The sequence below is a fragment of the Mastomys coucha genome, unplaced genomic scaffold (genome assembly GCF_008632895.1).
Source record: "Mastomys coucha isolate ucsf_1 unplaced genomic scaffold, UCSF_Mcou_1 pScaffold18, whole genome shotgun sequence".
Taxonomy (NCBI): domain Eukaryota; kingdom Metazoa; phylum Chordata; class Mammalia; order Rodentia; family Muridae; genus Mastomys; species Mastomys coucha.
The window spans coordinates 2,030,186-2,042,324 of record NW_022196900.1 but is presented as its reverse complement, the minus strand read 5'-3'; the positions used below and the strand labels follow the sequence as shown (position 1 = coordinate 2,042,324).

The window sequence follows — 12,139 nt, the reverse complement described above, 5'->3', positions numbered from 1 at the left end:
GGTAAGCAGCCTGCGTTAAACCACTAGAACCAATTAAGCCTGAGGCCATGATGTCGTTATTCTTTAGTTACACGGACCAATTTACTTTTTCTTTTGCTTAAGCCATACTGAGTTATGCTTTTAACACCCCAAGACTGACATGACTAACATATTCTTCCTTTATATAATATAGTCTTTTCTATGAAACACAAAAACATTCTATGTATACACACACACAGACACACACACAGACACACATACACACACACAGACACACACATACACACAGACACACACACACAGACACACACAAACAGACATACACAGACACACACACACACACACACACACACACACACAATTGAAAGGTAAGTGTACTTTGTTGCTGTGTTAAGAAAATTTGCCGTGGATGCCAAGGGATGCCTGTTTAGGAAGGAAAAGGCAGTAATGGATTTGGAAAATCAAACACAGAGGAAGAATCCATCCCTTTTACAAGGAGAAGTAAGGGATGTGGAGAAGGTGGGCCAGCACTGCCTTGAGAACTCAGGTAAAAGGCTGTACAGGGGCTGGAGAGATGGCTCAGTGGCTAAGAGTTCAATTCCTGAGTTCAATTCCCAGCAACCACATGGTGACTCACAACCATCTGTAATGGGATCCGATGCTCTCTTCTGGTGTGTCTGAAGACAGCAACAATGTACTCACATACATAAAATAAATAAATAAATCTTTTTTAAAAAAGGCTATACAGTCTAATTTTGGGCCAGCATTGGACACTGACCAATGCTGAATCACAAAGAACAAAGGACACATTAGCTAGGAGTAGAGAGTGGAAGAAGCTTGCTCCAGAGGCATGGCCACATGAAACTTCCCTCACAGGCAGCACCTGAGTCTACTCCAGCTGCTACTACAAAACCTCACAGAAGAGCCAACCTAAGCGTAGATATTTCTGGAGGACAAGGAGGTCAAGATCAAACAGTCCCACCCCCCAAAACTGCCAGCCAAAATACTGATCCTGGCATAGCAGTTCTTCAAAACTGAAGAAAGGATAAAGGCTTTCTCAAACCCAAGACGAGGGAGCTATCCTTATCAGACCCACCACAGGCAGCTCCTCAAGCAGAAGCTAGAAACAAGAAAAGAAGACACAAAAGCATAAAACTCACAGGGCAAGTAAGTACACACCCAAAGAGAATGCTTCGGATGGGATGCAAATCTTCCAGCCATTTACTTTCACACCATTAAAATGAAAATCACAACCATGAGCTATTAGATGCACAGTATACAAACAAGTAAAGACATGGCATTAAAATACAAAATATGGGAGGAAGAGCAAGTGTTCATATGTGCACCTAGCTTTTAAAACAGCCTATGATATCACATGACTCCTGGAGGCTCACCAACATCACAACTCCAAACCTCTACTAGACAGACAGAAGACCCCACTAAAGAACATCACCAGCACATACAGGAAGGGGCCCGAGAGGGACAACCATAGCCACGATGTGGAAATCAGTCCTCACTCACCAGTAACAGGAGGCATTTTAGAAATGTGCAAAAGTGTGAAAATACTATGCTCCTGAACAACTAAAGAGCCAAAGGGGAAATTAAGAAAATTAAATTCCATGCATTGAAAGAATTAAAGTCACTAACATGTTTGTACTAACACCATGATCTGCAGATTCAATGCAATCCTAGGAAATTCCCAATGCTAATTCTTCCCAAGAAACAAAAGCTACTTTACTGTGTACACAGATTCACAAGACTCCAAACAGCCATAGATATGCCGAGAAGGAAAACAAAACAAATTATTACCATTATCAAACTTCAAAATACATTACAAAGACACAGCAATGAAAATAGCATTCTGCTAACATAAGAAGAGATGCAGAACCCAATGGAACAGAGACTGTAGAAGTAGACCTACACAGGTGTGGTTATGACTTGATAAGGAAGCTGGGACACACAATGAATGGAGAAGAGATGTCTCTTCAATAAATGCTGTTGGAAAAACTGGATGGCCATATGCAAAGGAACGAAGCTGGACCCTTATCTCACACTATATAAAAATCAACTCAAAATAGATTGAAGACTTAAGCATATGACATCACTCCAAGAAAGGATTAGATAAACTCAAAGGAAATGCTATGATATTGTTTATAGTTATGTCTTTAGCAACAAAAAGGGAAAACAGGTCCATCAGGCTGCTTCCAAATAAAAGTTTTCTAGCCATGGAATTAGTCAAAAGTTAGACAAACTACAAGATCAGAGAAAATATTTGATAAATACTTACTATCTAGAGTACATGGTATTAAAGTTCAGCAACAAAATGAAATAATTCAATTAAAAAATGGACAAAGGACTGGAACAGTTTTTCAGAGCAAGTCACAAAGGTGAACAACACATATATAAAAATATACTCAACATCATTAATCATAAGGGAGCTGCAAATAAAACCATAGTTAAAACCATATCAAAAAAATAAAAGTTAGTACTGGTGAGAGTACGGGAGAGGGGACGCGCACACAGTTGGAGGTCATATATACATACATGTAAGGACACTAAGGGATACAGCATGAAGCCCTCCAGAAACTCACGAAGGACATTCTGATGACCCAGAAGTCCCCCTTCTAGGTATGCATCTAAAGGAATTAAACCAGTATGTGGAGGAAACACCTGTATCGACATTCATGTCAGCACTACTCACAAAAGCTAAGGTAGCGTCTGCCCGCTTGTCTCTCCATGGCTGAATCAGTAAAGAAAGTACAGGGTACATGCGTGTACACACAAGTATATTATTTGTGGCAGCAGGGACATTGTGTTACATGAGAACAGTCGTGCACAATCTCACTATGTCTCCAGATAAATGCACGCGGCGGTAGTTAGAAGGGGCCGAGAAGACACCGTCACTAAGGAAGCAGTGAAGAGTCAGTCATGGCGTGAACGGAGAAAATACTACAAGCTGTACCTGAAAACATGGAAGAACGTGGGATTTCATTCAGGAGGAGGGAGCCTAGGAGCTCTGTGGTACAGCATGGCGATTGCTGTTGAAACCTATACATCCTATATTCTTTGAAAAATGTATTCTTGGAAGTATTTTCACCCCAAAAAGTAAGAATGTGAGGCTCAATTTAGCTATTCTATGATGTTTATATATTTGAAAAACATGTACAAAGTAAATACAGTTTGCATATTTTAGTTAAAAAAAATTAAAGAGACACAGTCGTGTGGTGGTGGGGCACACTTTTAATCTGGCACTTGGGAGGCAGGTGGATCTCTATGAGTTCAAGATCAGTCTGGCTGACAGAGTGAGTTCTAGGACAGCCAAGGCTACACAGAAAGACCCTGTCTCAAAAAAAAAAAAAAAAAAAAAAAAAAAAAAAAAAAAAAAAAAGGAAGAAAAAAGAAAGAAGGAAAAAGAAAATAAAAAAAGAAAGAAAAGAAAAAAGTTAAGAGAGACAAAGCAACCCCTCCCCCAATGGAGAGTTTAATCCATCACAGGCACTGGGTGGTCTGGACAAGGCTCAGGGTCTCGGGGCCACCCACAGTGTCATTCATTCTCAGCTCTGGGCCATCCACAGCACCGTCCTCAGCTCTGGTTCTTACACAGGCATTTTGTTACAGCAGCCTGAGCGGAATAAGGCACACCCTCAGATAATTCCAGTTATGAAGATCAGTGAACAGATTTTAGGGCACCGAGCAGCTGCCATCTGCTCCTTGCTGCTGCTTTGATCAAGGTAGAAGGCATCTTCATGTCTGCCATTCTTACACTGGCAGCTCACAAGCTGGCTCCTCAGTGTACCCTCTGGGCCTGAAACTCAGATGCAGGGGTACAAACAAGCAGACTTGAAGGCCTTTGGGGCGCCGGGGGGAGGGGTGCTCTCAGTGTCGGGACATCCCCGACAAAACTCAATTCCAAAACAAACACGTTTTCATGAAAATATATTTAATCTTATTCAAATTACACATCCTGTCTCTCTCCCCAGTTACTTTCAAACAAAGGACCACTGTCAACAAACGTTGAAAATGGTAAGAGACAATCGCATGTTGATCAAAAGGTACATAATCAAACACTTTTGACGGTGGGCCTAGCCACAAGGTCTTTGCTCACTTGGAAGGAAGGGATCACATCACTGCTATGAATCTGAAGTGTAAAGAAGGTCTTAAGCTATGTCAGTTAACACTGGTGTAATATACGGAGGCCTGGGCTCTCCAGGCAGGGTGTCACTGAGCAGAGAAAAACACAGAACAGTAGAAAGGGTAGGAGCCGCTTTTGAGAATACTGGCTAGTGTTGAGCTGAAGATTAGTCAGAGTGAAAAATCAACACCCGTGACTTTAAAGAGAAGGTAGTTCTCTTTGGTACTACGAGCCTTCCTGTGATTCTAGATTCCAGATTATAAAAAGGGATAAAAAGATTAACAAATCACAAAACTAGAGACTCCTGGCTCTGTGGCTCCAGGAACGGCAGTGCCCACTTGCTCATCCTGCCAGCACCCTCATTAGAAGTAGCGGTGGCTGCTCTGCCTGGCCTCCACCAGCGGGGCTTGGTACCTCACTGGGTCTAGCACCAAGCGCGGGTCTCCTGAGAGGCCAACACCTACTGGGCCATCTTTCGGATCATGTAGTTCAGGATGCCTCCATTGTGGAAGTAAGTGAGCTCCACGTCAGTGTCGAACCTCATCACGGCCTGGAAGGTCTTCCCAGTGTCCAGCTGCAAGAGCAAAGAGGCAGAGTACTGCTGGAGGCGGGGCTGAACTGAGGCTTCCGCCTCAGGGAGACACCACCTGGCTTGGCTGCCCACCAGCCTGGCCTCAGTTGGGGCGTGGTATATGCTCACAGTGCCAGCAGCAGATGGAACCAGCGGTCTCTGCACCCAACAAGAACCCTGGGCATTTGCGTGCCCACTAGAGGTTGAGATGCATTGCATTATTAATGATGCAGGTGAGAGGAACATGGGAACAAAGTGTCCTCTCAGGACAGCAGCTGTGAGTGACATGGTAATGCTTTAAAGCCCTAAGTCTTTTCTGGACATGCTCGGGGCAGCAGAGGTCTCTGGGGTTGTTCCTCAGGCAGCTGACCCAGCTGCTTGTCTTAGGTCATCCTGGATCTCAGCAGCTGTCTCTGGAGTCCCCTTTGGGACTTTGGCAAAGAGTACTTTATTCTTGCCTCTCCTGAGGATGTGTCATTACCTCGACATTAGTTACTTTTCTGTCGCTGTGATAAAACACCATGGCCAAAGCAACTTACAGAAGGGGTTTATCTTGGCTTATGGTTCCAGAGGCTCAAAGGCCATCATGGTGGGAGCCATGGCTGCAGGAGCAGGAAGATGAGCGCTCATCTCCTCAATCACAGTACAAAGCAGAGGGAGGGAACTGCACTTGTGAGTCTCTGAACTCCGGAACTCTGCCCACAGTAACATACTTCCCCAGCACCACCGCTGGTCACCAAGAGTTCAGATGCAGGAGACTGTGGGGACTTTACTCTTTTAAAGCACAACCATGGGGCTAAGTAAAGCCTGGGACAAGGTTCATGGAGGGAGTGCATCTAGGATCTGTCGATCACAATTTCATTAAAAAAGAGAAATTCTAGATAACAGGAAGGCATCATCTCTGAACTTTCATCACTAATCTTTGAGCTGAAAGAGACGGAGAATGGAGCTGGCTGGGGACGGGAGTTCAGAATGAACTGGTGAACACTATGACTTAGAAAACTAGGCTAATCACAGATATCATCCTGTGCTGGCGGACCAGGAGGCTTCACATCTCATGTCATCTGGCGTCTACTCCCCTCTACTCCACTAACTTCTTCCTATCAACTGATGACAAACAACAGGCCCTGCAGGTTCTGCGAGCAGGAGCTCTGCTTACCTTTATCTGAACCTTCATGCGAGGCTTGAGGTCTTCAGGAATGTTGATAGTGTATCTTTCCCGACCTGTGAGTCCTAGAGAGTCTGCGCTTTCACCGGGGAGATACTCAAGGGGGATCACCCCCATGCCAACCAGGTTGCTGCGGTGAATACGCTCATAGCTCTCTGCCAGGACAGCTTTGATTCCCTGATGAACCAAGAGAGAAGTTTAGACACAGCTCCAACTTTTCTTTAGGAGGTACACAGGCACTTCGCAGGAGACTTCTTCAGAAATTCTCACAGCTAGATTGTAGACCTGTTGGTCCTTCATCTAAAACGCTATCTCCTCCTTAGGAATAACTGAGTAGTGAGTCGTCAGTATTTGAGTGCCTACCACACACCAGCACTCTGTAAGCACTTAACCTCAGTTCTTTCCTGCCCTCCAGCAGCCCCCAGATCCAGCCGGTGATATTACAGTTCCCTTTCACTGAGGGAGTCTCAGTGGTGGGATGTAGTACTGGAACCATGTGGTCTGATCATGCATTTAACCACTTTGAGATGTTAGAGCCCTCAGCTAATTTGTACCTGGAATGCATATCTCAAATATTAAAAAAAAAATCGTTTTCCTTTCTTTGTGTTTTATTTTATTGTGGGCACACAGGAGCAGACACCAAGGGTTTAATCGGAAGTGACATTCTGAATGTTCTCCTAAGTAAGCGATTAGCATGCGTAGCTTTCACACCTCCTGTTTCAGGATCAAACTGCACTCAACAGTGTTGCTATGAAGCTTCCTATAAAGGACCTTTTATTGTTAGTGTGTAATTGGCAACATACAGCAGTAACCAATACAGCAGAGAACTGGAGTGGCGAGGCTTTCCTATTAGTTATCAATTCTTAGATACTACCTCAAATCGACTGCATCAGAACCTTGCAGGGGTGTGAGTGTGTGTGTGTGTGTGTGTGTGTGTGTGTGTGTGTGTGTGTGATTACATTTAAGTTTCAAGAACCTGACTGTAAAGGAGTAGGTGTTGAAGCTGTTGCATGTTAGAATCACCAGGGGAGGTTTTAAAAATCCCAATGTCTAATTACTAAATGAAGTGCACTCTCTTCTTTAAAGAGATCACCTAAAATGTCCCCACAAGTATTTCCAAAGTCAAGAAACATTGGCAGAATATAAAATGTGCACACCCTTTGGCTAGTGCGATAACTCAGTGGGCAAAGGCACCTACCTGCCATTACGCCTTAGGTCCCACAAGGCTAGAGTCAACTCCTGCAAGCTAGCTTTCCTCCAACTTGTGGCTGTGTGGGCATTTGTGTGTATACATGAGCACGAGTGAACATACTAAATGCATGCAATTTAAAACTAGAGCACCCACCCTTGCCTTACCCAGCTCCTCACTGCTCCCGTATAGCTTGCAGGTCATCCCTTACATTCACAGAGGACTACAATCTTAATACATTTTGAGGCTCGAGTTCTGAGACCATGTGTTAGAACACGGTCCAGGAATTCTAAGTGCTTCTGAGAAAACTCCAAGAAACAACACAGGAGTCTTATGATCTGTTTCTTTAAAACAAGGAATTGCTCTCGGAATGTGTTTCTGGTGCTCCTCCTAGGTGTAGTGGATACGACTGAGTTTATCTTGGATTACTCATTATTGCTTGCTGTTAATATTCTATTAATTGTATTAAATTATTATTCTATGATTCTATTAAATGTTTAAATTATCCTTTATATACTTTTATGGAAAACACGATTTTGCCATGTGCATCTTGTCCCTGTGATTGTATACAGCTTGAACTCATGAGAGCTTTACTCATGTGACCTTTCTTAACACTCACAGTATAAACTGTCTGAGGTTCTGAATAAAGTTGGCTACTGCATGAGACCTTAGTTGGCCTCATTTATGGGCTCTATTCTCCCAGGTCCTCTAGAATGGTGACAATTATGAAAGCCATGCTATTTACATATACATATACATATAAATGTGAATGAAATATACATATGAAAGTTAGCTTCATATACATTTCTGAATGTGTCAGCCCCCACAGGCTTTCCTGATGTGGCCAGTCCCAAGCCCAGCCGCTATACCCGAGCCAGTTCTCCTATGGACTGTTGCTTTTTGGGTGGATGAGGTCTAGATCCACAGAGAAGCAGGCTGGTGAATATCACGATTTGCTCTTTCATAATGTCTTGGGAACAAAGCAATAGTATCTATGCCCAAGCACCCTCCCGGCTCCCGCCCCAGTTCTGAGTGGCCCCATACGTACCAGCAGGAAAGGGCCTTTGGCTGCCCAGTCTCGGGAGCTGCCTGAACCGTATTCTTTGCCAGCCAGAACAATCAGGGGAAGTCCAGCCTGCTGGTACCGCTCAGCAGCATCGAACACATCAAGCTGAGACGAGGAAAGGAAGGTTTTATGGATGAACAAAAGGCAAGAGGACAAAACCATTTGCAACTAGAAGAAAAACCCCATAAAGCCCAGGTTTTGGCCTAGTACTAGAGGCCCAGCAATGGTCAGTTCTGAAAGGTAGCAAAATGTAAGACAGTATAGAAAGGACAACATAAAGCCCATTTGTCTCCATTTAAGGACCAGGCCTGATTTTGAAAAGAGGGCCATAGGTACCACCAGCTCCAGGGTCAGACCATAAAATCCAAAACAAAGTCATAAAACCTCCACCCAAAGAATAGCCGGGGATAACCACAAGAATGGGAGATATCTTATCTCAGGATGGGCCATCTGGGCTGGGCTGCTCTAGCTTATCCTGTGGTTAAATGTTCCTGACAAAGGAAAGCAAACCATTGCCCAACTGTGACCCCCTAGCACCCACCAATGAAATTTTAGATTACCTAATCCTTCTAGAGAGTTCCCCCCAGTTCCCTATAAGAAGGTCTGAGCATCTCTGTCTGAGGTCATCATTTCAAAAAATGGTTGACCCCTGTATGCTGGATGTTTCTGCAGAATAAACGCTCTGTCTTTGTATACTATCTGAGCCTGGGGTCTTCAGTGATTTTCAGACTCTTTTTTTTTTTTTCGAGACAGGGTTTCTCTGTGTAGCCCTGGCTGTCCTAGACCTCACTCTGTAGACCAGGCTGGCCTTGAACTCAGAAATCTGCCTGCCTCTGCTTCCTAAGTACTGGGATTAAAGGCGTGTGCCACCACTGCCTGGCTTCAGACTTTTACAGTAAACTTATAAATCATATATCAAATGCAAAGTCTTCTTGTCCCTCTATGTGCAGGCCAAGGCAGAGGTAGCAGAAGCAAGGATGGAAGCATGAAGCAACAGGTCAGGAAGAGCCAGCTAATTTAATAAGTGAAAAACCGCCTCCACAAAGTAGCTTCTCACAGGATATTCTGCTGAGTTGAGAATTTCCCAGATATCTGATGGTGTCACTGGTGATTGGGAATTTAAAAATTATTTGTTCATAGCTAAGTGTATCAGGAAGTACCCTTAAAAAGAAGTCAATTGCAAGAAGCTCAAGGGAAGCCTTTGGTTAAATCCTAAAATGGGCTTTTTCACATGTTAAAATCCTGGTGCATGGCTGGGGCTGTGCTTAATTTCATTTGTTATTACCTAAACCTTGAGTTAGACAGAACTCATGAGTACAGAAATGCTACATACACAACCTGTTAAGGTTTGGTCTGTTGCTATGTATTGTTAATGCTAAATTCTGTACCCAAAGGTCTAGGCCCATGAGTGAATTCTCATATTCATGTTCACAAGCTTTAGTTGTACAAACCTTGTTCCTTAATTTAAAACTACTGGTTAAATAAAACTGGCTACAGTCCGTTACTGGAGGGATTAGAAGTAGGTGGGTTTTTCAATTACCTAGTTGTGGGTAGAGAAGCAAGAGGAGGAGAGGAGAAAGCTCCATGAGGGGAGACGGGCCGGGCCGTGAGCATGGCCAGGAGAAACAGCAAGTATCTGGGTACATCACTGGGGAGGTGGCCAGGCCAGGCCCACAGTTAGGAAAGCAGATTAGGGTTACACCCCCCCCTTAATTGTCAAAGCCAAATAAAATAACCACAGTCTGAGTCTCATTTATTTGTAAGTTAGTGAGATAAACTTAAACTGGTTCTACTGCAACAACAGGAAGTGTCTTTCTCTGCACAAGGAAATGGCAGGGTCAGAAGGAAACCACCTACCTGCCACATTCCAGACATTACTAGCTTAGTGAGTTAACAGCATGGAAGTTTGTTCTTAAAGAGTGCTTTTTGAGATTGCAGCTCAGCTCAGAATCCCACAGGGAAGTAGTTTATGTCCCCTGCAGGCCGGCTGGCCTTCCTTCCACATTTCCATTTTTCCTAACTTCAAATGCTGTGACTTGACAAGGTCCTTGCAATCATGTGACTACTTTTTAGTGGAGCTTTTCAAAACACATTCCTTGAGTTATTTCTTAGGTAATCTGGTAATATCCTTCCCCCTCCCCCCACCTTCGCCTCCTCAAGATTTATTTATGTATGGTCCCAAATGTACATACACAACCTCCATAGAGGTAGTGCCTGTGGCAGCCAGGAGAGGTGCCAGGTCTCCTGGATCGCTGGTGCAGGTGGCTGTGAGCAGCCTGATGTGGGTGCTGGTTATAGGCCTCTAGCGCAGCACCGAGTGGTCCTGACTGCGGAGCTGGCTCTCTAGTGACCATCTGTCTATAGGACTTGCAGTAAGTCAGATGTTATGCCAGTACCTTTCCGTGATCTCTCCCTTTGTCATTCCTCTATATTCCCAGAAATTTTCTAAGGAGATCAGCCTCACCTTTGACTCTTCTAATATTTTCTTTGTTTTTCTACAATGTACAAGGATCTTGGCTTATGACTGCTATTACTACAAAAATCTCTGTGGAGTTTTTTTTTTTTTTTTTTTTTTTTTTTTTTTTTTTTTTTTTTTGAGACAGGGTTTCTTTCTATAGCCTTGGCTGTCCTGGAACTTAAGTTTCCTACTTTTTGCAGTACCCCTGTGTCTTGCTTTCTTTTCACTCCACCTGCCTGCTACACTGTTTAGGACTGTTGTGCTGGTTAATTTTACATCAACCTGACACCAACTAGAGTCCTTTTTGAGTTGCTGTTGGGGAATTATAATCAGAATATATTTTACTGAAAATATATTTTTTTCATACAAGAAAAGTAGAAAGAAAGGGTAGAGGAGGAGGAGGAGGCAGCAGCAGCAGTAGCAGCTGGCAGGTCATTTTCAAGGAGGGCAGGCAGTTACCAGGCAGTCCCATGACAGTCTTTGGGGACCTGCAGATGTGGTACCATCCTGGATCTTACAGGTCATCCCATATTGTTTTAAGCCTCAAAGCCATGTAAGCCTGGTGTCTCCGAGATATACATCAGCTTCAAAAAGCTCCTTCAGGACTGGGCAAACCTCAAAGGGCCCCATGGCCCATCCCTCTGCTGTGGATACACTGGATTAGAACAAGTACCAGTGGGGACACGCAAGAGCCCTTCTTAATAAATATCCCAAATAACCTGAAATTTAGTCTTCAAGTACTTTAAACACAGATGAAATTTTGCTCAGAGATTTTTTTTTTCAAAAGCTCAACTTCCAGGAAATAAGACTTAGTTGAACCCTGGTGTCCATCCACTAATCAAGAGGAGATTATAATCTCTACCATGATAAACGGGACACCTAGCAAGAGGAACCATAGGAAGGCAGGCAGGTGGTGGCTGTGAAAATAAGGAAAGCCACCATGAACACCAGGTGTCAGAGCCTGACAGACACTGGTTTTCTTTCTTCCTTCCTTTCTCTCTTTCTTTCTTTCTTTCTTTCTTCCTTCCTTCCTTCCTTTCTTCCTTCCTTTCTTTCTTAAAGATTTATTTTATTTATTTTATGTGTATGAGTACACTGTAACTGTACAGATGGCCATGTGTGTGGCTGGTGGGAATTGAACTCAGGACCTCTGCCGGCCCTGCTCGCTCCGGCCTAATTCACTGTAGCTGTCTTCAGACACACCAGAAGAGGGCGTCAGATCTCATTACAGGTGGTTGTGAGCCACCATGTGGTTGTTGGGATCCGAACTCTGAACCTTCAGAAGAGCAGTCAGTGCGCTTACCCACTGAGCCATCTCACCAGCCCCAGACACTGGTTTTCTGAAGCAAGGTTTCTGATACTCACGGTTTCTCCTGAAGGAAGATGGACGGTCTGAGGTGCCTGCTTGTTCAGAAACTTGTTCAGCAAGCGAATGTTGGCAAATGTCCCCCGTGCCATGATGGCATCATTACCCCGGCGGGAGCCGTAGGAGTTGAACTCTCGTGGTGTTAGGCTAATGACAGAAGGTGAGGCAGCAGGTGAGTGAAGAGTGAACTTAGCTTACACACAGACAAAA

The 12,139-nt window shown here is 44.0% G+C and overlaps 1 protein-coding gene across 2 annotated transcripts in view; it reads right to left on the bottom strand.

Moving 5' to 3' along the window:
- Positions 1-3,902: 3,902 nt before the first annotated feature.
- Aco1 (aconitase 1) overlaps positions 3,903-12,139 on the bottom strand; it is a 57,718-nt gene continuing 49,481 nt past the window's right edge. Inside the window, exons 18-21 of one of the 2 annotated variants that reach the window (XM_031377054.1) lie at positions 11,929-12,076; positions 8,088-8,210; positions 5,842-6,027; positions 3,903-4,685 (exon numbers count right to left, since the gene is read on the bottom strand). In XM_031377054.1, the coding sequence (XP_031232914.1) occupies positions 4,572-4,685; positions 5,842-6,027; positions 8,088-8,210; positions 11,929-12,076 (571 nt within the window). In that variant the 3' untranslated portion in view covers positions 3,903-4,571. The remainder of the gene's footprint in view (positions 4,686-5,841; positions 6,028-8,087; positions 8,211-11,928; positions 12,077-12,139) is intronic. The other variant, XM_031377055.1, reaches the window with a different exon arrangement.